This window comes from Lemur catta, chromosome 6, assembly GCF_020740605.2.
Source record: "Lemur catta isolate mLemCat1 chromosome 6, mLemCat1.pri, whole genome shotgun sequence".
Taxonomy (NCBI): Eukaryota; Metazoa; Chordata; class Mammalia; order Primates; family Lemuridae; genus Lemur; species Lemur catta.
In genome coordinates, this window is record NC_059133.1 from 23174883 (window position 1) to 23200938 (window position 26056).

At 42.7% G+C, this 26056-nt stretch overlaps 2 protein-coding genes, 1 long non-coding RNA gene and 1 pseudogene across 5 annotated transcripts in view; 2 read left to right on the forward strand and 2 right to left on the reverse strand.

Moving 5' to 3' along the window:
* LTA4H (leukotriene A4 hydrolase) overlaps positions 1 to 11044 on the forward strand; it is a 25823-nt gene extending 14779 nt beyond the window's left edge. For both annotated transcript variants that reach the window (XM_045553193.1, XM_045553194.1), the window contains 7 exons: positions 301 to 404; positions 1147 to 1217; positions 4838 to 4892; positions 6385 to 6480; positions 8505 to 8587; positions 9266 to 9370; positions 10756 to 11044. In XM_045553193.1, coding sequence (XP_045409149.1) covers positions 301 to 404; positions 1147 to 1217; positions 4838 to 4892; positions 6385 to 6480; positions 8505 to 8587; positions 9266 to 9370; positions 10756 to 10873 — 632 coding nt within the window. In that variant the 3' untranslated portion in view covers positions 10874 to 11044. The remainder of the gene's footprint in view (positions 1 to 300; positions 405 to 1146; positions 1218 to 4837; positions 4893 to 6384; positions 6481 to 8504; positions 8588 to 9265; positions 9371 to 10755) is intronic.
* Positions 8372 to 17794, reverse strand: LOC123639422. Its single transcript, XR_006735725.1, has 3 exons — positions 17510 to 17794; positions 16286 to 16606; positions 8372 to 8608 (listed from the first exon to the last, which is right to left on the reverse strand). It is a non-coding gene; the product is annotated as an uncharacterized LOC123639422 (long non-coding RNA).
* Positions 15059 to 16257, reverse strand: LOC123639421 (annotated as a pseudogene).
* Positions 16601 to 26056, forward strand: part of HAL (histidine ammonia-lyase) — a 24978-nt gene continuing 15522 nt past the window's right edge. The window contains exons 1-12 of one of the 2 annotated variants that reach the window (XM_045553191.1): positions 16601 to 16677; positions 16984 to 17301; positions 17933 to 17993; positions 18085 to 18112; positions 18647 to 18721; positions 18817 to 18889; positions 18980 to 19046; positions 19287 to 19324; positions 19933 to 20058; positions 21871 to 22010; positions 24161 to 24208; positions 24861 to 25008. In XM_045553191.1, the coding sequence (XP_045409147.1) occupies positions 16611 to 16677; positions 16984 to 17301; positions 17933 to 17993; positions 18085 to 18112; positions 18647 to 18721; positions 18817 to 18889; positions 18980 to 19046; positions 19287 to 19324; positions 19933 to 20058; positions 21871 to 22010; positions 24161 to 24208; positions 24861 to 25008 (1189 nt within the window). In that variant the 5' untranslated portion in view covers positions 16601 to 16610. Of the gene's footprint in view, positions 16678 to 16983; positions 17302 to 17329; positions 17656 to 17932; positions 17994 to 18084; positions 18113 to 18646; positions 18722 to 18816; positions 18890 to 18979; positions 19047 to 19286; positions 19325 to 19932; positions 20059 to 21870; positions 22011 to 24160; positions 24209 to 24860; positions 25009 to 26056 lie in introns of those variants that run through there. The other variant, XM_045553192.1, reaches the window with a different exon arrangement.

Sequence of the window (26056 nt, forward strand, 5' to 3'; positions counted from 1 at the left end):
TCCTTTCTAGTCAGACAAGGGTTATTGCTTTTAAAACTTGTGTATTTCTTTTCTGTGTCTTCATGTGTCATCCCCTTACCTGTAATCAGGATTCTCTTCTCCATTCAACCAAATTACATATATTCTTCCTTCAAGGCCCTACTTAAATTCTACCTCCATTTCTGAACATTTACTATGAAAAACCTGTTCTTTGAATATTTTCTATTCTCTGTGGTTAATAGTATAATCCCAAGCACAAAAAAGTCAAATAATTACCTTTCTACAAATTGATTTCTTTCTTTTTAAACTTTTTACTCTTAGAGGTTTTCCTAGGATTCCTAAAGGCTTATGTTGAGAAATTTTCTTACAAGAGCGTAACCACTGATGATTGGAAGGATTTCCTGTATTCCCACTTTAAGGATAAGGTTAGATTAAAAGCTTTTTTATTTTTCATTCCCAATATATCTTTATTTATTGACTTACTTGTTAAGCTAACTTGAATTATTTAATAGTAGTATTGGTTCAGAATTTGTTGTAAGACTTAATTTTTCACTGCATTTTTTCCCATTTAAAATGTGATCTTGGCCAGGCACAGTAGCTCATTCCTGTAATCCTAGCACTCTGGGAAGCTGAGGCAGGAAGATCACTCGAGCCCAGGAGTTTGAGGTTGTTGTGAGCTAGGCTAATGCCATGGTACTGTAGCCTGGGCAAGAGAGCAAGACTCTGTCTCAGAAAAAAAACAAAACAAAAAGTGATCTCAACCACATGAACTAATAGGTAGAATTTTCCTAGTTCAGAGAGATCCTTAGTAGTATGGTTTGGGAGTTTACTTTTTGTTTGTGTTTAATTTTCCTATTTTAATTATTTAACACTTAGTGATAAATATAAATTTATTTTACAAGAGAGACTTAGATGAGGTGATGGATATGTTAATTAGCTTGATTTTTTTATATATTGTATACATATATCAAAACATCACCTTATACCCCATAAATATATGTAATTATCTATCAATTAATAATATTAATTTAAAAAGATTTAGAGATTATCTTGATATGACAGAGTAGACAAAATTATAGACCTGAGGACTTAAAAGTTTGCCTTAATTTTTTTTTTTCAACAGAAAAGGCCATTCTGTAGCAAACTGGGTATTCTAACTGTTCACAGGTTGATATTCTCAATCAAGTTGATTGGAATGCCTGGCTTTACTCTCCTGGACTGCCTCCCATAAAGCCCAAGTAAGTACTTACCTGCTAATGCTTTCCTTCTCATTCTCCTAAACCCTAGAGTTCCTCCAAATATCTGAAAGAATTCTATGCCTTCCTTAAGCTGTTACTAGATAGTGATGAGAGCAGAGTTCTTAGGTGTTTGGACCTTAACCCTGAGTCCAAAAGAGTAATTTCCATGATTTATGACTGTAAATTCGTTATTCATTGCAAGTAATTATTGAGTGCTTCCTTTCTGCACAAGGATGGTGAGGTATTTAGAAAAGAATAAGCTATTGTCTCTTCCTTCAAACTTTTGCAGTTTTCATTGCAAGTATATGCGAGATTTTAAAAAACCCCAAAAACTTTTGCAGTAAAACAAGTAACATTTTATAAGTATTATGTTAATCATTACAATGGTGTTATGAGTTATTATCCCCATTTCCAGAGGAGGTAAATTAGGCTTAACTAGGTAAAATGCCCTGTGCAAGGTTGCCCAAAGTTGAGATTCAAACCCTAGTAGTCTTACCTCTTCCAGTATACTGCCTTTTAAACAAAACACCCTCCTCAAATCAGGGACCTGAATCCTGGGGTCTTCTCCTGAGTTGTGTGAGGATGCTGACTCTTGCATGTTCCAGCCTCTCATTGCCTTCCCTTTGGATCTCTGAAATTGTCTACCAACTAAACTACTCTTACACTAAGCAGCCCAGTTTAATTGATGTACAGGGGAGTAGCAGGAGATAAGATAGGAAACAAGATGAGTCCTGGTCAAGTTTGTGTGTAAAGCACCTTGAATGGCCAGGCTGAAAAGGGTTTGGTAGGGAAGTAATTAGGAGTTTTGAGCATGGAAGAGATGTGGTCAGAGCTCCCCATTAACCAGGCAGTGCTGGTTATCAGAGACCGGGCGGGCAGGAGTTTAGACGCCAGGGAAGGAGGATTGCAGTAGAATTGTTTCGAATTTTGCTGTGGAAACGGGCAGATGGCACAAATTATCAATAAACCCATTTAATGTCTAAAAAAAAGTATCATCAAAATAATACTTTAGATTTTTTTTAGCACTTCATAATTTAAGAAGTGCCAACTTATATATTATCTCACTAATTCTTACAGCAACCTCACTAGAGATAATAAGAGCCTGAAGTAATGCAAGGGTAGTAGGAAAAGAGGAATAACTGAGAGGAGAGATGTAGAGCAAAAATGTTCTGTATCAAGCATTTTTTTTTAAATATCTATTAAGTGTTATAGGTAAGGAATCTATTTATTTTAATGGTCATGGATTTGGACATCAGCCTAGAGATGAATTACAAAGAGTAATACAAGAAGTAGAGTTTAGAACCTTAGATGATCTCCATTTGAGAGCTGGGAAAAAGGAAAAATACCAATAAAATACATTAAAAACCAAAAGGAGCTTTCAAACATTAGTTCATTGTTAAGGGAGCTGTGGGGAGAAATAACGTAAAAGCTGCAGAGTGGTCAGCAGAGTGGTGTGCAGTCCCGTTACGGGGGAAGAAGGAGCCTGGGGAAAACAGCTTGGAACTTGAAGTCAGGAGTCTTTTCTACGGCAAAGACAGTTGCAGGAGATTAAGGAGTGAAGAAACCTTTGGCCACTGCTTTTAAAATTAAGGAAATCTGGGAGAAAAGTGAGTTCTTAAAAGGTATTTCTTTGATATCACCACTGCTAGGGGATCCTTTCTGGGCCTTGTTTCATTCTAGATCCCTTAAGATCACTTCCAGGCAATACCAACATGTTGGAGGAACTCTGGAGTCATTCATATGCCCAGGTAGCCCGTAAAGAGAGAATATCTTGGAAAAATCTCAAACCATAGGAAGTATTTTGATCCATTCCAGCACAGAACATTGGCTTCCAAGTCCCTGCAGTTTTTATAGTGCTCTCATTGTTCGTGTGTTTAAATAGCACTCGAGACCATCCACTGTTCTCCGTGTCCAGCACCACCACTCAAGTTCAATCTCACATCATCCTGTCCTGCTGTAAAACTGCTCTGGCCTCCAAACTGTGCACTTGCGTCTGTTCTGGCCCTCCTCCCAGCCATTCTCCACATTAATACTAGAGTAAACCTTTAAAAATACAAATGTGTCATGTCATCCTCCTGCTTAGCAATCTCCATTGGTGTCCCATCACTTTTGGTCTAAGACAAAATTCCTTAGTGGTTACTACAAACTCCTAACACTGTAGCTTCCTTTGCTTCTGTCATACTGGCAGTTTTGGGGTCTCTCAAACTCTCCATACGTCCTCTAATATGGTACCTGAGCACGCTGTTTCCTCCACCTCAGTGCTCTTTGCACAGTTAATTTCAGTCTCAGCTCAAGAAACACTACCTCATGGAAGCATTTTTTGACCTATCTTTCCAGGCAGGTCAGCTCTCCCATTCTAGGGCTTCTTGATGCTACATCACCCCTTCACAGAGGTTGCCATGGTTCTAACTTTACATTTATTTGTGTGATTATATTAAAGTCTTTCTTCCTCACTATGCTATAAGTACCACAAAAGCAAGGCTCATATCTGGTTACTTTTCTTAGGACTTTGCCATCGTTGGGGTTGCTTCTTCTCCCTGGATTAATCCTTAACTTAGTTCTTTTAATTATACTGAGAAGGAAGTTTGAGGACACTAAGAAACAAACCAGCCAAAGGTTTTCAACTGTCCTACTGTTGATTAAGAAATCAGTGCTAATAATGTTCTAGTTGAAGGTGACTCACTGGCTGAGCAGTTAAGGACCTCTGGTCCCACCTGTTCTTGAGGGCAAACAAAATGGCTTGCCTGCCAGCCACAGCCTGACTACTTCACGAACATAAACTGGCAGCTGCTTCAAAGGAGGGAGTGGCATCAACCTCTTCCTTCCTAGGGAACGAACCAGGAGCCCCAGTCACAACTCTCTTTAAGGAAGGTTCAGTGGTAACTTCTAATCAAAACATACTTCATTTAGACCCTAAGGGGCAGGTGACTCTCTGTTCTCTAATAAAAACACACTTCACAGCAAGCAAGCATGATTTGTGGAAAAAGAGGGATGTTTTGCAAGAACTTCGCACACATTACATGTTCTTTTCCATTGTTGCAAAATACATGATTTATTGATTTTCTAAGTTGAGAACACACAAATATTGGTGTAACTTGCTTTGCTTAAGAACACAGTGTGTTAATTTCACTTCCTTCTAAAAAGAAAGGAGAGAAATCGTCACACGATGATTTCAGACTTTCTCAAAGCTCTAGCATCTAGAGCAGTGCCTATCATGTAGCAAGTGCTTGCCGGTTGGTTAGATGGTTAGAACAACATCATGTTGTCCTGAGTGCCTAGAACGGTTCCTGCCATAAACACTAAATACGCTCAACTGATTCCACCTACTTTAACATACACCACTGGAACATGCGACAGTCTTTTGCTGAGAGGCTCTGGCATTCTCTCCGAAGGATAGTCTGTTATTTCATTAATTTGGTATCCACTTGGATTTGTGAGTTTTTAGATGCTGCCAGTAATATGTAAGTCAGGTAAAAGATTTCCTATTTCCATGACTTTGGAGTTCTTTATTTAAAAGAAACTTAGAAGTTTAAGTATATTCTGTAGCTTTAAAACTGCATTAATGCAAAAGCATGTGCATTTTTATAAAATTTAATCTTTAACATTTTTTATATTTGCAGTTATGATATGACTCTGACAAATGCTTGTATTGCCTTAAGTCAAAGATGGATTACTGTGAGTAATAACGTGTGTGTGATTTTTTTACTCCTTTTTGAATTGTACAAATATGTCTCTACTCAGGAAAGGGGGAGGTGGGTACTTTAAAATCATGAACAGTTGTATTTGGAAAAGTTATTTGAAAGTCAAGTTTATCTAAGGTGATACTATATCCACCCTCAATGTAGAAAATTAAGTTTCATGGGAAAAAAATAGATAGATCTTAACAGAATTATTTTTCTTACCTCTTTTCAGTATGCAAACAGTATGCAAAAGTGTTTGCATTTTACCCTTCTTTCCTTCATAAGTCATTAATAAGATACTACTTCAAATATAGCAATTGCACACACCAGGTAAATCTGAAATGATCTTGGGTGACTAACCATTAATGCCAGCTGGTAGTCATGGGAAGAATTGGGGTACTTTTGCTCTGTCAGTAACTTTGTTCACTTGTGTGAAACTTCTTAAGAGGAGCTTCTTTATGTATATTCTAAAACATAACCCTTAGAGAAACCAGAGTGAGGGTGTGCCCTGGATAGTTCTTTAATGGGAAATAACAGAAAATTTAGGAATAATTTTATTCCTAGATTATTTGCAACAAATTGAGATGTTGCCTTTTGCAACTTGATTGTAAAGTTTGTTTGACCCACGTTTCTTAGCGTCGTTCTACATACCAAATGCTGTGTCACACCCTATGAAAGGTCCAGGGATGGACTTACCTTTGAAGTATCTATAGTTTAATTGAAGAAATTAGATTCATACAGAAATAACTAATGCTAAGCAGTAAGTGATAAGCAGCATGAGGATGATACAGATGAGGTAATAAGAAAGTCAACACAAAGGGCCATGGTGGTACCTCCCCCTGGGGGTGGAAGAATTGGAATTGGCTGCAGCATCCGGGAGAGCTGCTTACAGGAGAAGACAGCCTGGCCAGGTTCCAGTGTGGTTTGGACATGGATGATGTGGAGGAGGACATTATGGGTGGGAGGGACAGTGTTTAAACAAAGGTTTTTATTAAAAGCAGCAACAAAACTTAATATTTATAGAAATTTCTTTTTCTTTTGGCCCTCCTCTTTCATCAATTTACCTATTATTTGCTGGGTGTGGGTTAGCATGCGCCTGTAGTCCCAGCAACCTGGGAGGCCAAGACAGTAGGATGGCTGAGCCCAATAGTTCGGGACCAGCCTGGGCAAAATATTGAGACCCTGTCTCTACAAAAAATAGAAAAAATTAGCCAGGCGTGGTGGCGCATGCCTGTAGTCCCAGCTACTCAGGAGGCTGATACCGGAGGATAGCTTGAGCCCAGGAGTTTGAGGTTGCAGTGAGCTAGGATCACATGACTGCACTCCAGCCTGGGTGACAGAGCAAGACTCTGTCTCTAAATTGAAAAGAATAAATTTTAAATTTATCCTTTTTAAAATTTTTACTTAAAAATAAAAAATGTTAGGTAAACCAATAAATTTTATTAAATTATACATGAACAGAAATAACCAGGTAACATTTATTTTAGGCCAAAGAGGAAGATTTAAATTCATTCAATGCCACAGACCTGAAAGACCTCTCTTCTCATCAGTTGAATGAGTTTTTAGCTCAGATGCTCCAGAAAGTAAGTACTAGCTCCAAACATTAGAAATGAAAATGGACAGGAAGGCACAGTTTTTACATTATACCCAACTTGGGAAAAAATATTAACGTGGAAACTAATGGAAAAATGTAATTTCTAGAATTTCAAAAATTCATTCCTTTCTTTATCGAATGCTTAGTATGTTTCATATTGCGCTAAATATAAACATGTACAAAAGAAATACCTTGTCCTCGAAAAGCTTATAATCTAGTAGGAAGGGGAACATGTACAAAAGTTAGCGATGAAAGGAGGTACAGTTTAGGTAACAGTCAGAAAAATTTCATTAGTGAAGGACTCTCTTCCAACTGGAGTCATGGAGGAATGAGTTTTGGAGGAGTGAGACTTGATTTGAGCAGAGCAGTGTTAGCAGGGAGGTCGACATTCAAGTTGGAGCCAGAGCAGCAAGTGCTGGAAATCTCCCGGTGATGCCGGAGTGAGCAGTAGCGCTGGGTGAGGGAGTCAATGAGGTAACACTGCAAAGGCTGGTGGCATCAGATGTGATGACTCTCGAATGCTAAGCTGAGAATGTTAGATTTTATTCTGGTCAGTAGGAAAAGATTTAAAAATTTCAACAGGAGAATCCTGTGATGAAATGGTGGGATGGTGGGTTGTGAAAGCTAACGGACATGCAGGCCGCATAGTGGTGCGGTGGGTTGGGAGACTCACCAGAGGACAGGACGTGAGGGAGTGAGCGGGTGGGAGAGGAGAGCAGGACAGAGGAGACACAGGTGACACAGGATGAGACACAGGCTTCTGTGACTGACTGGATTTGGGGGTTAACAGGAAAGAGTCCAAGCAGATTTTAAGGTTTCGAATCCAGGTGATAAAAACAACATATGAAACTGACAGGACATGCTGCATTTTGGGAGGGAGGTAATGACTATGTCTTTAAGAATTACATGAAAGGGAACTCTTCAGTCTAAGGACCTAGAAGGGGATAGAGAAGATTTAGAACAGAATTTCCTGTGCAACTGATGCAAAAGTGAGGAATAAGATTTTGAGGCAACAGGGCACGGTTTCGTAAATGTGCTGCCTTGGCCTAAGACCATGAAGAGAGAAAACGTGATGGGGGGACTCAGGAATGGGCATGGCAAAACTTGGGGAGAGTTGGTGGTGACCTTAACTGGTTGGCCTGCCAGGGTGGACTTGGAGTTGCACATGTCTGTAAGGGGCTAAGGGTCTAAATAACTGGGATGGGGCTGGCAGTTCCTGGGAGCAGAGATGGTGAGTGAGTGCAGTGAGGGTCTGATCAGGGGAGGAGACCGTGGCTGGAGAGGAGAGTTAGCGCCTCCCTGTTGACGCCTCTTCCTGTACTCTGCAGGCACCTCAAACTCTGCCCGTCCAAACTGAACTCATCTTTCTCTGCTTCACCCAAACTTGTTGTTCTTCCTTTAGCGTGGGTTAAGATGGGCAGAAGAGGTTTATAAACCCTCTGAAATTGTATGTAGAAAGTTGTATTTATATGGTAAATGTACTTTTTCCCTTAGGGAAAGGGTCCATATTATTCATCAGATTCTCAAAGGGGTCTGTAATATAAAAATTTAGGAACTGCTATTTTGTAGGGATGTAGATAGTTTAAAAGGGATTTGAGAGGGAAATAGACAAAGATAAAGCTGGGGGGATCAGTGAGGAAAAAATTAAGGAGCCGAGATCTAATCTAGAGAGTGGAATAAATTTAAAATACATAAGGTATAGAAAATAACTTTAAAAACTCTAGAAAGAGTCTGAAAGATATTTCTTATGTGCTAAAAATAAAAAGTCTAAGGAGAATAATTCTCATTTAATTCTCCAAGTCCCTCACCAAGTAAATTGTCCCTGTGCTCCCAGTAGAATATCCTTACCCAGAGTAAGTGTGCACAGACTTTACTTTAGTGTGCATTTGTTTCTTTTATTTCTATCGTATAAAATACTTAGGATTTTAATCTGGCTAAGAATTTCTCCCCAGCTCCTTTCTTCCCAGGAATGCTGTTGAAATGATACGTCACGCTTCTTTATTTTGCTCTTAGGCACCTCTTCCATTGGGGCACATAAAGCGAATGCAAGAGGTGTACAACTTCAGTGCCATTAACAATTCTGAAATACGCTTCAGGTACATCATTTTAACTTGTCTCTGTGGAAGAAAGCAGAAAACGAGTTTGAAAGGTGGAGAAAGGGAAAGCAGAGTATGAGACATACAGGAGTCTTGAGAGAGCCTCGTCAAATTTACTGCTTTTGTATAAATAATGATAGTGGTATTTGAGGGCTAGTTGTAAGATGTGTAAGATGGTAGTAGTAATCTCTTTGTTAGACATTGTCTAAACCTCTCTTGCCTTTAAAAAAAAAAAAGATTAGAATGGAGGATTCAGTGGTAAATAGGCTTTCTTCTACAACCAGCCAAATCAACTGAGATGAGATTAGTTAGAAATCTTTGATTCTGTTATATGTTAATCTTTCTTAATTCAAATTTGTAGTGTGAGGCTTAAAGCAAAGTTTAATTCCTTCCTTCAGAAAGTGCATTTGTAAGGAATGTGAGCACCTACATAATCCAAACCTTTTAAAACAAGAATCATTTTCTAGAACCAACTCCTCTTCCTTCTCTTCTCCAATTATTTAATTGTATATATAAGGATTTGAGAGTCTCAGCATAAAGATTTAATATAAAGTGGTGTACAGTGTAACTATAGTGGGATTATTCATCATTACAGAAGTAACATTCAGATATACCTGTCATGTCCTGCCCCTTCCTCCTCATTTTCTACCCCATGCCCCCTAAAAATCCTCCTTTCAGATGGTTACGACTCTGCATTCAGTCCAAGTGGGAGGAAGCCATTCCTCTGGCTCTAAAGATGGCGACTGAACAAGGAAGAATGAAGTTTACACGACCCTTATTCAAGTAAGAACCAGATCAAACTGCGCTTGGAATTTATATAAGAAATGGGAAGAAAAATCTTAAATAAATGTTTTTGTTGTTGTTAAAATTCTTTGTAAAATGCAGTCCACATAATATTTTTTTAATTTGCTGAAGTTTATAATTTTGGAATAAGAATTCATACTTCCAAATATTTAAAATATGAGATAATTGCATTAGCTTTTTTAGAAGTATTATATATGGATTTTACTAATTATGGGCCAAATAGGGTTAGACTCTGATGAAAAGAAAATGTATCAAAGACAGTTTTATATACACAGAAAGATTTTTTTAAAGTAGAAGTTAATTGGTGGGTTGGTAGGGACAAGAAAGAGAGTCCAGAATTAAATGCAAGCAGAAATGAGTAGATAAAGCAAAATCTTTTTGATTCGGATGTTGCAAAGAGGTGGAAGAATAAGTTGCTTGACATATAATAAAAGAATGCTTGGTAAAAGGGTGAAAAATTGTATCTTGTTGGCAATTTAAGAATATCTCAGTGAAGTTCTTTGACTGGATTTGGCCTGAATTCTGGAAAGAAGAAATCATGACATAAATATCCATGATTAATCTGTTTGCTTTTCATTTACTTCACAAGTATAATAAAATTTGGCAAAACAAGTCATTACCCATTTTTTTAATGGGGCCACAAAACTAATTTTTAAGTATTTTAAAATTTATTTTATATGCTTTCCATAATTAAAACCCATCTAGTTTTGAATTGAGTAAAGTATATTTTAAAGAGGTTTTAAATAAGAATACACCTTTTATGGGAAAAATAAATATTTCGGTCTTATGATTTATAAATAGTAATATTAAAAATGACTAATTCTGCCTTTTGTTTGATGAGTCGTATTTATTTTATGTACCATCAGTATTTTTACTCTCAGTTTAATTATTTGAAGTTTTCAGAAATTCTTTATAAATCTGGTAATTTTATTCTCTTAAAATCTTGATTAAAAACTAAAGTTTAAAAAGCAAGTTTTAAAAAAGACAAAGTCTCTGAGGTATCACAGGACTGATACAAGGCAGTAAGTAGATGGGCAGACACTGCTCACATAATAAAACACTGCCATGCTGCTGAGTAAACAGCCACGGTCCCAGGCACTCCGGCCCTTCCCTGTAACTCCCTCCAAAGTATCTGTGATCTGCCAGTGGAAGGGTCAATCTCTGGGACAGAAGGAGACCCCTGGGACCCCATTGCAGGGCCATAGCCATCCGATTGGCTGGGACTGGTGCCTTTATTTGGTGATATTTGGCTACCATACCTGCCGGCATCCTTTAATTTAATCGCAGGTATTGACTTCCCTCCCTCTCTTCCCCTCCGTCTCTCTCGCTCTTTCCTCTTCTTTTCTGTTTAAATTTTTTTTCAGGGATCTCGCTGCCTTTGACAAATCCCACGATCAAGCCATCCGCGCCTACCAAGAGCACAAAGCCAGTATGCATCCCTTGACTGCCATGCTGGTGGGGAAAGATTTAAAAGTGGATTAAGGACCTGCCGATCGCTGATTTTAGAAACTTCTCTTTTTTTAAATTGAATTCACAAAGAAATATAAAACTTCAGCTCACCTTGTAATTGAAAATGTCTTTCTAGTTTGGGCTTTTTATTGTTTTGTCAGTGATTTTACTAAAATAAAGCTGAGCTACTTTTTTTGTTTTTAAGAGTGACATGTTCTTTGTAAATTTTAGCAAAGTTTAATCTTTTGATTTACAAATTTAAAATTTTTTAATTAGCTTCCTGTTAATTTTCTTCCTGTATGATCACAAAATATGCCAACATATTACTTTACCTGATATGTTGTATAAGTTCTTTAATTTGAATCTGCTACAAACCAAAAATTCAACATGATTAGGGTTTTGCTTTTTAAATAAACTTAAACATGAACACTCAGTTGGATTTGTTTACCACCCGACCGTCGAACATAGGATAAACTCCCTTACCAAAATGCACAACCTCTAGCAAGAGCTCTGTGCTCCCCACTCCTGGATCCCTCCTGCTGATTCAATGGATGTGTCTGAGTCTCCTGTCCTTCAGGGCTCAGATGCAGATGGCCACCCTGAGCATCAGCACTCCCCCTCCCCCACAGCCTGTTCAAAAACAATGCAACACCTTGAACCAAAACAAAGCACCCCTGTGAATGCAGTGTAGTGCCCCGGGGCACCTCGGCAGCAGTGTGGGAACCACAGTTGTAGTTAGAATTCTTTGATTGCAAGTGACAGCAACCCAAATGACTGGAAGTCAAAAAGGAAAGAGGAAAATTATTTTAAGGATCCCAGGTATAGGGAGGTTATCAGAACCCGTGGACAGACAGAAGGGGACTTGACACCATCAGTATTTTTGTCCCTCATATCTGCCCCTCTCGCCCACATTGTACAGGCCAGCGACCCTCCAGCTTTACTGTTGCAAATAGTTCTTACCACACAGAGAGGCCATCTCAGTTCCAAACACCCAGAGGAGAGGCTGTGTGACTCAGGTTGGGCTCACTCCTGGACAAATAAACTCTAGCCAAGAGGAATGATGTCTTAGAGTGCAAGAAGGGGCATGGGGCTGTCATCACCACAGAGCCCCCCAAAGTGCTAATGCAGTAACCAAAGTCTTAAAATAGGAGTAAACACCTGAAATGTGGGGCAAGTATGGAAGGGACAAATTCCTGCCCATACCTGAAATCCTGAGACTTCTCCCTTGTTGTCACTCTCCCTAGCAGTTCTGTCCTCTTGGATGTTTATTTATCTATGCTGCAGGGTGATTCGGTTTGTCCAGGCTGTGCTCTCACTTGTCTTCCTTGCCAGAAATACCAGAGAAGGTAGTTCAGCTCCAATCCCTGGTATATAATCTTGTTCTAAATGATTAGACTTTAGCAAATCCATGCTCCCAAATAATGCTTTTTAAAGCTTCTTCTGCCCTATGAGCTTATGAGATAAAATCTAAGCTAAGGTCATTTTTTGGTTATCACTTAGTGATAGCGTAAGCTCGAAGGGTGGTGTGGAAGGGCGCCACGAGGAAGCTAGAGGGCGCTAAAGACAAACTTAGCGACTTACTGGTTTTCCTAGGGCCTGCTCAGTGGAGTTCGCATTTCATCAGCTAATAACCGTATGCCGAGTGTCTTTGTGCCAAGTCAGACATACACACAATTAATGGATGAACAAAGACAAGTAATTTCTATATAATGCTAAAGAAGAGGTATGCTAAAGCAACCCAGAGAAGAGCCACTTAACCCAACCAAAGAGTTTAGGGAATGCGTCCTGGAGAGGAAAAGGCCTAAACTGAGACTTGAGGAATAAGAAATATCTACGCAAGCAAAGAAAGTTGGAAAGTGTGTTCCAGGTGGAGAAGGAATAACATAAGTAATTCTCTGCTGCACAGTGTCTAGGGCCTGAGTTTAGAATCCCCAAACAACTGGGGGTGGCTTACATCGCTGGGAGCTGGTATCATCTGGAAGCTTCTTTCCCCACGTCTGATGTCTGGGCTGGGATTATTCAAAAGCTGAGCTCAGCTGGGACTGTCAAGTGGAACACCAGTAGTTTGGGTTTTCTTACAGCATGGTGGGGGTGGAGGATAAGCTGAATATCTTATTATTTGTCTTTATAAGTCTATATCCGTCACCAGACAGGAAGCACCACGAAGGCAGGAAACGTTTCTTCCTTATAGCACCCCCAGCACCTAGCACAGCTTGATAGGAAACGTGTTCAAGAGATACTTGTTGGCCGGGCACGGTGGCTCACGCCTGTAATCCTAGCACTCTGGGAGGCTGAGGCAGGCGGATGGTTTGAGCTCAGGAGTTCGAGACCAGCCTGAGCAAGAGCGAGACCCTGTCTCTACTAAAAAGAGAAAGAAATTATATGGACAACTAAAAACATATATAGAAAAAATTAGCCAGGCATGGTGGCACATGCCTGTAATCCCAGCTACTCGGGAGGCTGAGGCAGAAAGATTGCTTGAGCCCAGGAGTTTGAGGTTGCTGTGAGCTAGGCTGACGCCACAGCACTCTAGCCTGGGCAACAGAGTGAGACTCTGTCTCAAAAAAAAAAAAAAAGAGATACTTGTTGAATGAATGAATGAATGAATGAATGGAGGGGGCAGCAAGTTAATGTGGTTCATGTCTGTGGGCCTCAGTTTTCTCAGAGATGTAGGAGGTGAGGTCATCCTCTGAGAATTAGAAGAGGTGGATGCTGAGAATTTCCCAAAGGAGGGATGAAGGTTTTGGAAACTCACTGCAGGGTGGGGTGAGTAAAAGGGCATTACCATGAATCTACGTGACCACAGGACCTTCTGCCTGGGTGAACAGAGATGGCAGTTTCTTGTGATGACCCAGGGGACAAGTTTTGCCCTGAGTTGCACAGGTTTAGGGTTGCAAAGTGCCTAAGAAAGAGTAGCCCAGATGAGCCACTAGGGGACCTGCTTCCTCTGAAAGTAAGTGAGGAAGCTGGTGGGAAGTGGAGGGGTGGAGGGACTGATGGCAGGTCAGGGCCAAGCGACAGAGAGGCAAAGTAAGAGGGGAGCTGGAAGGGTGTGGTCAGAAGGTGGGATGTTGGAATTTGAGATTTCTTATGTTATCAAATTCAGGTGATGACAAATTCTAGGGTGCAGTGAGGGGGGCGTGGCTGAAGAACAGGTTTCAATGAGGCTCCAGGAAGGGTAGCTTTTTATTTGTATGCTTCCCCCGAAGCTGTCAGAGAATGGGAGAGACTCTAGGTGGGGTTATGGGTGTTTTCTGTTAGCAACTGTGTCTCTCTTCCCAACAGAAATCTGATTTAGGGAAAAAAGACTTTTCAGGATTTTTCTTTTCTTCCCCACTCCCTCATTCAAATGTTTATTGTGGCACAATTCATAATTGCAAAGGTGTAGAATCAACCCAAGTGCCCATCAACACATGAGTGGTTTCATTTACTCTTCTATGAAAAAAATCTTGTTCCAATAAACTAAATAACAACTGTTAGGAGCACAATGAACCTAGTACACTAGAAGTTAGGTGTGCTGCCACCCCATGCTTGCCTCTAAGTGAAACTGCTCATATAACTGTTTTTTGCTTTGTGTGAACCCACTAACACAAAGTGGGCTCCTGACCTAAGAACAGCCAACGACACTGGACAATGACACTGATGAGACCAGGTGTAAAAAGGTAAGCTGGCCAATTGGACTCTTGGCAATTAGAGACTAGAAACAGGAGCTGAGGGTCATGATGCAGAAAAGAACGTCAAAGGTACAAGCTCAAGTTATTATGAGGGAGCGGAAACTGTAAGTAAGCAAAAGTGGTGAATTAGAGACATTGGTAAGTAGACGGAGAATGGCGTTAACAGTGTAAAAAGAACTGAGTCACATGAGCCTGAGCCTAAAGATCCACTTTCTCTTGGAGATCATTATCCAACTTCTGCTCTTCCTGAGACCTGGTAGTAATTTCTGGGGGACACATAGGGCCACTGAGCTGGTTCCTGAGTTCCCAGGCACGCATCCTTAAAACTATGTCACACTGCTTGAGCTAACTTGCAGCTGTGAAGTCTTTTTATGTTTGCCCTCACTTGAGATTCCTTGCAACTAAACAAGCCTGATTGGAACAACTAATTAAACCATTACCATTTGGTAAAAATAATGCACAATTTTAAATGTCTATTTCCCTGACCAAATCTGGGAATGTTCGATCCATTAAGCTTTAAAACTTTCATAAGTTTAATGTTGGCGTGTATATTTACATATTAATTGGTACAATTTACATCATGTTATAGTTACTCATTTTTGCAAAGACATCATTATGCAAAGATACATATTCAATCATTGGGAAATCATAAAATTTCTGATCTATAATTTCAGGTGTGTTTGATCACTATACTTCTGATAAGGATCATCAGCATACCAGTTTCACCTCTTCCCGAAAGATGTCGTCATTCTAAGAGTTTACTCTGGGTTTTATTACAGAACACAGATTCCCTCAAGTGTCTTTTTCTTGCAGCTGTCTTCTTCCATAATTATTTCCTTATAACCAGCCTTTCTCCTTAGCCAAAGGCCAGAATGAAGTCAAAGAAACCTAGAGATGACAGCTTTTGCAGTCTTTCTCTTGCCTTTTCATGAACTGAAATACGTTCCAGTTCCAACTGGCAGCTTCTGGACATTTGGAAACACGAGGGCCAGTCTATTAGGGATCATTGCAGCATGCCACATGGTGGATGGATAAGTCTGGAAGCACAGGAAATAACTGATGTCTTGAATATGACTAAAATGTCCAGTGGACAGTGCAGAAATAAAAGGGGTATTCGTGGCACAGTTTCAATAGGCTGGAGATGCCAAAATATTCAGGGGCCATAAGATTCCCGAAGCTGCTCTCAAAGTACCTGCAAAAGCAGAGGCAGCCATCTTGCCCCCTTCACCTACGGCGGCTGCATTTTTCAGGATTTTTCTATTGCAATAATCAAATATCTAGAAAGTGGCTTACTATGAAAGTGCTGCTTAGTTAAAATACTGTTTACATTTCTTTAATTCCTTTGTCATGCTATTTAGAGTTCCTTAATACTAATGGCAATGAATTGAGTGCAGGAAGTAGTTATCTGTGGTGAAGAAAGCGAATTGGATTAGAGATATCCGGGATGAAAGAACATTTATAAAGCAACATAGCTAACACGATTATTAAAGTCCAGATACTAGCAATCACAAACGTTTCTATAGCATTTCTAATGTGCCAGGTGCTGTTCTAAGGGTTTTGTATATAAGAACTTAATCCTCCCAGCAGCCCTTTGACATAGATGCTATCATAATCTTCATTTTACAGATGAGTCAAATAACTTGCCCAGAGGTCACACGCCTAGTAAATGACAGAGCTAGGACTTGATCCCAGGCAGATGCTGCAAATAATTCTACAGGGAGGCAGTTAGCCCCTTTGCCTTTTGATGAGGAGACAGGGCCTAATAACTCACTTGCTCAAGGCTAGTAGCCAGTGGAGCTGGAGTCCCATCCATGGCTGTCTGAGCCCTTAATCTCCAAGCCGCGGTGGTTCGTTTGTCCAGATGATGACCTTCGGTTGTGAAAATGATCTCTGGCCTTTGCATCTTCCTTTGCGGAGGTAAAGCTTCAGAAAACCTTACCGGTGGCCGGGAGTAGTTGCTCAATTCATGTTTGTGGAATAAACAAATGAATGAAGATTGCCACACTCCCTGGTGTCACAGTTGGCCAGCAGGGTGCACTTTACAGTTGAGTAATTCCAGATAATGACAGGAACATGTTGTTTATAAGCTGCCCTGAATGGAGAACATAGAAAGGACGGGACAGAGAGAAATTGGGGACCCTGACAAGAGGGGGCAGGCAACAGGTAGGTACCAGCAGAGGCTGGGACCCCCAGGAAGGGAGACCTGGGCCTTTCTGGGCACGGCTGGGTGGCAGGTGGACAGGTAGCTCACCTGCCTGCATCCTCCCCCCAACATCCCCCACTCCACTCCCTTTCCTGCTGCAAAAAAAAAAAAACCAAACAAAAAGAAAACAAAGGAACGCCTGGGGCCCTCCATAAATATAAGTATTTGTCCACCTCCTAGATGAGTAAAGGCGAGGGAGGAGGTGTGTCCTCCCCGCCTACCACATCCCGGGAGCCACTCCTGGATAAAACTCTCCCCTCTTGCAGCTGCCGCCAGGGGACAGGCAGACGCGACCTGGCGGTGGTGGCCTCGTGGGGCTGCAGGCGGCGGCGCAGCCATGCCCAGGTACACGGTGCACGTGCGCGGGGAGTGGCTGGCCGTGCCCTGCCGGGACGCGCAGCTCACGGTGGGCTGGCTGGGCCGCGAGGCCGTGCGGCGCTATGTCAAGAACAAGCCCGACAACGGCGGCTTCTCCTCGGTGGACGACGTGCGCTTCCTCGTGCGCCGGTGCAAGGGCCTGGGGCTGCTGGACAACGAGGACCCACTCGAGGTAGCCCTGGAGGACAACGAGTTCGTGGAAGTGGGTGAGTGGCCGCAGGGGAGGGGCCTGCGAGGGCAGCTCTACTGTCCCTCCGCTTCAGGGACTACAATGAGAAGAGGTGGCACCTGCTGCGCACTGTGCAGGTGCGCACCGAGCCCCCGGGGGTCTTACATTCTCACCCAGCCCTGTGACATGGGCAGGCTTCTCCTCCCAGCCTGCGAGGCCACAGACTCAGAGAGGAGGTGACTTACCCGAGTCAGTCTGCGAGCATGAAACAAAGACTAGACTGCAACTCAAGACTGCAGGTCTGAGTCCCTTTGCAGTGACGGACTCAGTTTGAAGGTCCTCTTGTCCCTCCAAAGAACCTCACCCAACTGGAGGCCAGCAGCACGGAGGTGTAAGGAATTCAGATTTAAAAAGAAAGTACAGCTGGGACTTGGGGTGGAGGTGGCAGTTAGATCTTGAACTTGCACTTACGCTCCTTGTCTCTGACGGGACACCTACATCTCTGCTTATTGCTCCCCTCCTGCGTCCAGATGCTAAGACCACTTGAAGTATCTGGAGTGGTTTTAAAGCAGCAGGCAATGGATGGGCCCTTTCTTGGTTGAACAGCTGTGACAAACGTGGCTCTGTGTTGGGATCTGTAAGGGGTCTCTCTTGCATTCCTGTTCCAGTTATAGAAGGCGATGCAATGTCTCCTGACTTCATTCCATCTCAGCCAGAAGGAGTTTACCTGTATCCTTTCCTGCGGGCTCTTGGCTCTGCTGGCCGCGGTGAGGCTGGGGTTTTTCCACACTGCCCAGCACTTTCCTTTACCTGGCTTCAGATACAGCAAGTACCGAGAGCCTGAAAAGGTAAGCTTCGAACCACTTTCTTTTTGTTAAGAAAATGAAGTCGCTTCTTTTAAGGAGGAAGTGGGCCCGCAGGATTTCTGGGTAAACGCTAACAATTAGCACAGGGCTTTCCCCAGCTCTGGGTAGTAGGGAAAGGGGCGGGGGAAAGGCATTATGCTTTTGCACGTCTAACTTTCCTGACTCAGCCTCCTCTTAAGCAAGCGCTCTCTCTCTCTCTCTCTCAAGCTTTTGTTTTTTGGGGAGTTTGTTTTGTTTTGCTTTTTAAAGACAGAGTCTCAATATTTTGCCCAGGCTGGCCCTGAACTTCTGGGTTTAAGCGGTCCTGCCTCCCGCTTCAGCCTCCCGAGTAGCTGGACTACTGGCAAGGCTTGCACCACTGGGCTTTTTATTATATTTAGCACATGAATGCTTCACAGCAGAGATTAAAAATCAGTGATCACAGTGTCAAAGTTTGATTTTGCTGGAGGCTTCCCTACCTTCCTGTTAGAGCAATTAAGCTGTTTAAACTCACTGAGATTCCCTTCTTTTACGCAGTACATCGCCTTAGATGGGAACAGTCTGACCACAGAGGATCTGGTCAGCTTGGGAAAGGGACACTACAAGATAAAGGTATGGGAGGGGGCAGTGGGGAAGGACGTCCTCTGGCCATTGTTGCTGCACTTGGATGTCTTTAACATGCCCAGTTCTGAACAACATTTTCCTAGCTCACCCCGACTGCTGAAAAGGTGGTGCAGAAGTCCAGGGAAGTGATAGATAGCATCGTGAAAGAAAAAACAGGTATCTTTCTCTCTTTATGTTCGAAAATCATTTTTATAGACCAAAAAAAATTCCTGCATCTAATTGTATAATGTCTGTTTTTTATCCTAGTTGTTTATGGCATTACTACAGGTTTTGGGAAATTTGCCAGAACTGTAATTCCTAACAATAAACTACAGTAAGTTTGAAACCCACGTACCTTCACGTGCCACCTACCCCCATCTTTGAGATATTTTTCAACAAGGGACATAATTAACATTTGCCCCAATTTACAGATACACAGGATGAGGCTTGGGTTAACTTGCACGTGAGTTAGTATCGAAAACACAGGGTTTAACTGTTTATTCCTTCACTATCTCAGCTGAGGGAACATTTGCACTGCGAGGTATTTAAGAGGGTGTTTTCCTTTCTCTTCCAGGGAGCTTCAAGTCAACTTAGTACGTTCACATTCTTCAGGTAAATTATTCAAAGCATTCAATGCCTCCTAGATTTTGTTTGATTAGATGAATGAAATACAGCACAGTGTGAGTTATCCCATAACAGCCATAAATATAATACCAGTAGTCCAAGGACTGGGTGCTGGGGTGGAGAAAGGGAAGCAGGAAGTATCAGCGGAACCTCAGGAAAAGAAATGGGCCAGTGGAGGGATGGGGTTGGGGCAGGGCACATGTCCCATCCTGCTGAGAGAGGTGCATTCAGGGAAGGAAACGAAGGCTAGAACTTGGATAATGAGTTAGGAGGGGTGAGGGGAGATGGAAGGACTGTCAGGAATCAGTGCCTGCACATTGTGAAGTCATGCTAAGGGACATGGATGCTCTTCGAAAGGTGCTTGGGAGGGTGGGGGTTCACGAAACATCCCAGGAAGAGCTGAGAAGGCAAAACTGGCTTTTACCTTTGGAAGCCAGACAGACAGGAGAGAGAACAGTGCAACCCTCTGTGACAAGAGGGGAAAGGTGACAGCAGACTGGACTGAAGTGGGGAAAGACTGGAGGGAGGGAGGGAGGTGGCTGGGAGCTGGAAAAGGGTTTGCTTTTCTTGGAGAAAACATCAATTCTGTTTTGTAGGTGTTGGGAAACCACTAAGTCCTGAGAGGTGTCGGATGCTCTTGGCTTTAAGGATCAATGTTTTAGCCAAAGGATACAGTGGCATTTCCCTGGAGACCCTCAAACAAGTTATGGAAGTATTTAATGGTAATGCAGGGGCTCCCCAACTGCCCCTCCATTGAGACTGGGCACGTACCACAAGGCAGACTTGACTGACCAGATGCTCAGGAGTTGGCCAAGATGAGAAGACATAAAACAATTGAATGAGTGGGAAATGGGCTTGGCGAGGAGGATGGCTAGGTGGGAGAGGTAGGGGTCAGAGAGGCTTACTCCTATGAGCTTTAACCTAGTCTACACCACCCTTCACTTAGCATTTGGCATCTTTACAACTAGAACAAGCCCCTGTAAGTCTGTCCTTAAGTTCAGGCCTGCCTAGAAGAACCTTGCATTCAGTATATATGCCCAAATATAGTTAGAGAAGTTGCATCACAGCATCTGGGGAACATAACGATTCCTGGTGGTCTATCCCAAAGACCAATTCTGTACTTCCGGCTAGTGCCTGGGAATCTGAAATCTTAATGTTCCCCAGATGATGAAACAGCCACACTTGCACACCAAAACCCGAATTCTTGCAAAGGTAGCACAGAAATGCAAAGAGGTTAATGACACATTTGTAATCATGAAGCCATGTGTGACAAGATATGATGCAACTCAACTCTCGGGAGTTTACTTCTCAGATAGGAAAATTCCAACATGAAGACCAGATTTGCAATGCTTGGAAGGTATTGTCCCTTCTCACAAATAAAGACAAGCCTTCTAGGTCAGTGGAGGCTTAGGAGCTCCATGGGGGGAAGGAGTAGGAAGAGAAGCAGACCTGGGTAGTCACATAGAGCAAAACATGTGCTCGAGTTCCCATGTTATGGACACTAGTGACCCATTAATATGATATGCCAACCAGTGAAGAGCAATTTGAATGAAGAATCTATAGTATATTGGGCTATACTGAATAGACGAGTAGTGATCCCAACACCTATTTCTGCTCCTACCCTGGACTGCCATACTGTAAGCCTAGAACCCCAGTACAACTCCAAGCTTCAACCCACCCGCACGTTATGGGTGAGTCTAAGGCACCGCTAAGTCCCTAGAGCTCTGAGAATTCCCCAGGGTGAAGTGCGATCTGGAAGCTGGCCTGTGGATGGCACTGCTTTGTCCTAGTGACATTAGTTATGGAAAAAATACTGTTGTCAGGTATCTGATTTTACTTTAGAAAAATGAAGCCACCTTTTTGGGGTAATATTTTGGGAATTTCTCACAAAACAGTACATGTTCATGTATAAGTGGTGGTGGGGTGGCAGACTGGCAAAAAATAAGAGACTAAACTGCCTGTGACTTTACCTCCCCAGGGAACCTCTGTTAACACTTTGGTGTACTATGTCCTTCTAGAACATTCTATATTACTTTTCCAATGTAGACACAGATTTCCAAACATTCTCTAGTAGTTTTTAATAGTTATGTATCATTTAGTCACATGAATGTTTCTTAGTGCCATATTTAGATAGTTTCTAACTTTTTCTTCTTATAAACAAGGCTGTAATGGACAATGAGTTCCTGATCACATCTTTAAGACACATTGCTAGAATTTCTAGAAGTGGAATTCTTAGGTTAGATTAGAGCATGAACATTTTAAAGGCTTGCTTCCTGCTGTCTCTCCCTCCATCCCTCCCTCCCTACTTCTCTCCTTCCTTCCTCTCTTCCTCCCCTCCACCCCCACCCCTCTCTTTCTATAGCAGCTCTTCCAGGTCCCCTGGGCATTAGCTGTGCCTGAGGAATTGTCCTTCCGCAGGTATTTGTGTCATAAAGTCATCTAGATACTGGGGATGGACATGGGGGCCTCGCTGGCAAAGCAAAGGCAGCCAGAATGCAGGACTCTTGAATAACTGGCGCCTGCTTCTCTTCCAGCCTCCTGCCTGCCCTATGTTCCAGAGAAAGGAACCGTTGGTGCCAGCGGAGACCTTGCCCCACTGTCTCATCTCGCTCTTGGGCTCATTGGAGAAGGGAAGATGTGGTCTCCAAAGAGTGGCTGGGCTGACGCTAAATATGTAAGACTTTTATAACAATTTCCATCTGCAGTAATTTCCCTGGGCTGTACACCGGGTGGACTTGCATGCTTTGTATCACTTAATCCTTATGATAGCCCAACGAGTGGGTCAGTACTATTCTTATTTTATAGATGAGACAACTAAAGCTTAGAAGTCTGATTAGGCCAGCCGGGCACGGTGGCTCACCCCTGTAATCCTAGCACTCTGGGAGGCTGAGGCTGGAGGATTACTTGAGCTCAAGAGTTCGAGACCAGCCTGAGCAAGAGCAAGACCCTGTCTCTACTAAAAATAGAAAAAATTATACAGGAGTGGTGGCATGTGCCTATATTCCCAGGTACTCGGGAGGCTGAGAGAGGAGGATCACTTGAGCCCAGGAGTTTGAGGTTACAGTGAGCTATGATGACACCACAGCACTCTAGCCCGGTGACAGAGAAAAAAGTCAGACTAGGCAAGACTGTTATCAGCTTCTGTACTCGACTATCAGCCTTCTGGGTTAGGTGATCACCTTGCTGACAAAGCACAGCTGCCAGTGTTAATCTCAGTAATTTATTCTGTAGTTACAACACTTCCAATGCCTATCAGTGAGGTCACACAATGTCACAATTTTATTTAGGAGCTGGTCTCACGGTGCAGAGCTGTGGCTCACAGCACCTACTACGTGACCTCTGAAAAGCAGGTTCCATTTTTCCCCAAGCTCCCACTTTAGTGGCTAATGAGAAAGGCTTGTTTTGGATAAAGTTTTAGTGTTTTCTTCATCCATCTCAGATTCCATCAGAGCAGCCCAAAGTGTCATTTAAAGTATCATCTCTGACCAGTTGCTGGGAGCTCCCCTAACAGTAAGTGGACGGGGCAGAGCCCAAGAAACAGGAAAAAGCTAAGGGACAATGCAGTTCCGAATCACCTTTCATCCACAGAGCTTCCTCTTGACTGTTTCCTGCAGACTGTTTCCCAACCCCCGACATGCAGCAATCAGCCTGCCCTTTCTCAAAAAGTAAATCCCAGCGTGTTCTGGTTAAAACCTGGAATGCTTCCCCTTGTCCTTAAAGTCTAAGCTTAAAGTGGCTTGCAAGAGTCTTGTTTGCCATGTTATCCCCTAATCATCCTTCCTACCTAGGGCTCTACATGACAGAAACTAGAGCCTGCCTGTGGCTCCCGCGTGCTGGGTACGGGGCAGAGGACCTGGCACAAATACGTCCTCCTCACCTGACTCACTCCTGTTTCTGCATCTGAAAAGGCCTCTCTGAAGCTTCCCTCTCTGCTCCTCTGGATCTTTTTCCGACCTCCCAAGTCCCTTGTGCCCCTCCTTGGTCCTCTCCTTAGCCTCTTATGTGGTTATTTTCCATGGCCTTCAGCCCACATTCTACATCCTCAAGCACTCAACATACTATTACTCTAATTGCCTTCTAGAACATTCTAGAGCTTGTCTGTCTCCATTCTTCCTACGCCCAGCCCCAGCCCGACTCTGACACGTGACAGGGACTCAAATCTACTCGCACAATTAACATAGTGTTAATCAGTGGGGCTGGCACTGTCTTCTCTTACCTTAGCTGCCCTTTCCTTCTTCCCCGGAGGAACCTGAACTTAGTGACTCTTTTTACTTCTTTTATTTCATGGGAAGATTATTCTACCCATTTCCCCCTTGGGTTCTGTTTCCGTCTAGCGTAGGAGATTCCATGATCCCCTCTTCATTGGTGCTCACCCGCGTGCCACGAAAGCCCTGCTTGGAGGCTTTGCCAGTGTTTGGATAAAGCATCGATGAGGGTGGAGGATGTTTTAGGTCACGCTCTGGAGGCAGGAGCCTAGCCTTGGCACAGCACAGGTGTGTGTTTGTCGGACAGCAGTAAAAAGAGGTGAACCGCTAAGGTGGAAACTGAACACAAAGGACCTAGAAACTAAAATTGAGGGTTGATTCTGTAGACCATAGAGCTCCTGAGTTAAGCACAAAAATTATTTGAAAGATAAGTCTGCTTTCAGGCTAAAGAACAGAACCAGAAAATAAACCAGACATGAATACAGCCAATTCCTATAGGTCTGATCTTTTATACTCTGGACCTTTGAGCTTAAAGATCTTTTATTGGATTCCACATAAAATTAGAAATAGGATGGTATGTCATTTGATACCCATTTTCATGTTTTTAATCATTCTATAGGTCCTGCAAGCCCATGGCTTGAAACCAGTTGTTTTGAAACCAAAAGAGGTAAGGAGATTCCAGGAAAATTTGTTCCTGTTAACAGTCTTTTTTTATGCAGTGTTTTCAGTCTTGATATCAGTCTCACTGGTTCCTTAAAACAAACACAGCTTGCAAGTTTGTTGAAATTTGGTCACTTACGAAAGGGCTGTTCCACAAGCATTTAAAAGATTCTTCATGCCACAAATGCATAGGGGTTTTCTGAGGAACCTAAACTTCAAATTGAGTTCTCTAAGGATCTCTAAGAAATAGGGGCTCTCAGCCAAGATCCCTTAGGATGCTCTAAGCTAAGAGTCTTGCTCCATAATTATCTTAGGATGTCTTGTCTAAAACGGTGAGAAATTAAAGAAGAAATACAACATAATAAAGAGCTACAGATTTTATGTGCAGTCTACACTCCAAAGCTACATTGCTGCCTTGGAAATGGGGACACTTAACAGTTATTGCATTGGCCAGATTTGTGCTAACGAGTTCACATACAATGGCATTTATTCCTCAAGGGCTTAAGTAAGCATTACTGCCCTGTACTTTAGAAAACATGGGTGAACATAGTTCAGCTGACTGGCTAATTTTTCTCTTATGAAAGGAAAAGATGTAAAATACGCTGGTATGTAGGTTTGTTGCAAGAAGTAGAGTGGGAAACTTTTCTGTCTCCGCACAGGGCCTGGCGCTCATCAACGGGACGCAGATGATCACCTCCCTGGGCTGTGAAGCTGTAGAGAGAGCCAGTGCCATTGCACGGCAGGCCGACATCGTGGCCGCCCTGACCCTCGAGGTTCTGAAGGGCACCACCAAAGCCTTCGATACTGGTCAGCATGGCTGTTCCATTCAGTTGTTACTCATTCATCCAGAGCTGCCAGGGCTGGTGGGTGAGGGCTTTAGACACAGGAGTGGTGGGGGCTGTGGTCGGGAAGGAGAGAACCCAAGTGCCTACGGCACACCCAGTATGCTTCATCCGAGTTATGCCACACTTGATCCTTGAAACGACCACGGTTTACAGACATGCTGACCCCGACAGTTGAGTGACCCACCCCAGATTATCCAATGATCTGGGTATGCCAGACTGCGCATTGTCTTAGGAATCTGTTCACAGGATTTTAGAACTAGAGTAGGATTAGGGTTGGTCCCAATTAGAAAATTGGGAGAGGAAAAACTACAGAAATTGTAGCTCATCTAGAAAGTAATGAACTTCATGCTGGGCAAGGTGGCTCATGCCTATAATCCCAGCATTCTGAGAGGCTGAGGCGGGAGGATTGCTTGAGGCCAGAAGTTCAAGACCAGCCTGAGCAAGAGCAAGACCCTGTCTCTACAAAAAGAAAGAAAAATTTGCTGGGTGTCTCAAGGTACACCTGTAGTCCCAGCTACTTGGGAGGCTGAGGCAGGAGAATAGCTTAAACCCAGGAGTTTGAGGTTGCTGTGAGCTATGATGACACCATTGCATGCTACCCAGGGTGACAGAGTGAGACTCTTGTCTCCAAAAAAAAAAAAAAAAAGTAGTGAATTTCAAAGATTCCCTACTATAGTAAGAAGTAGTGCAGAAAATTATCTAAAAATGACTTAGTTAGATTAGGCCAACTGTCGAGCTCCCTTCTGTTAACAGCCAAGTTCCTTTAAGGGTGGGCTCAGTGTCTTGAGTTGAATTCCCAGTGGGCTCAACACATAGTTTGTACTCAGACATTCAAAGTAGAAAGAGTCAAGTCTATAAGAAAACTGTGCTTTTGGAGTTGTTTCCCATTCTGAATGGCGGTTAAGGACCCTGGGACTTTGGAGGGCTGTGTTAGCACCTGGGATGGCCCTGAGCCATCCCTGGGTGTTCATTCTAATGTCGGAATTACTCAGACTCTTCCTCCTTCCTCT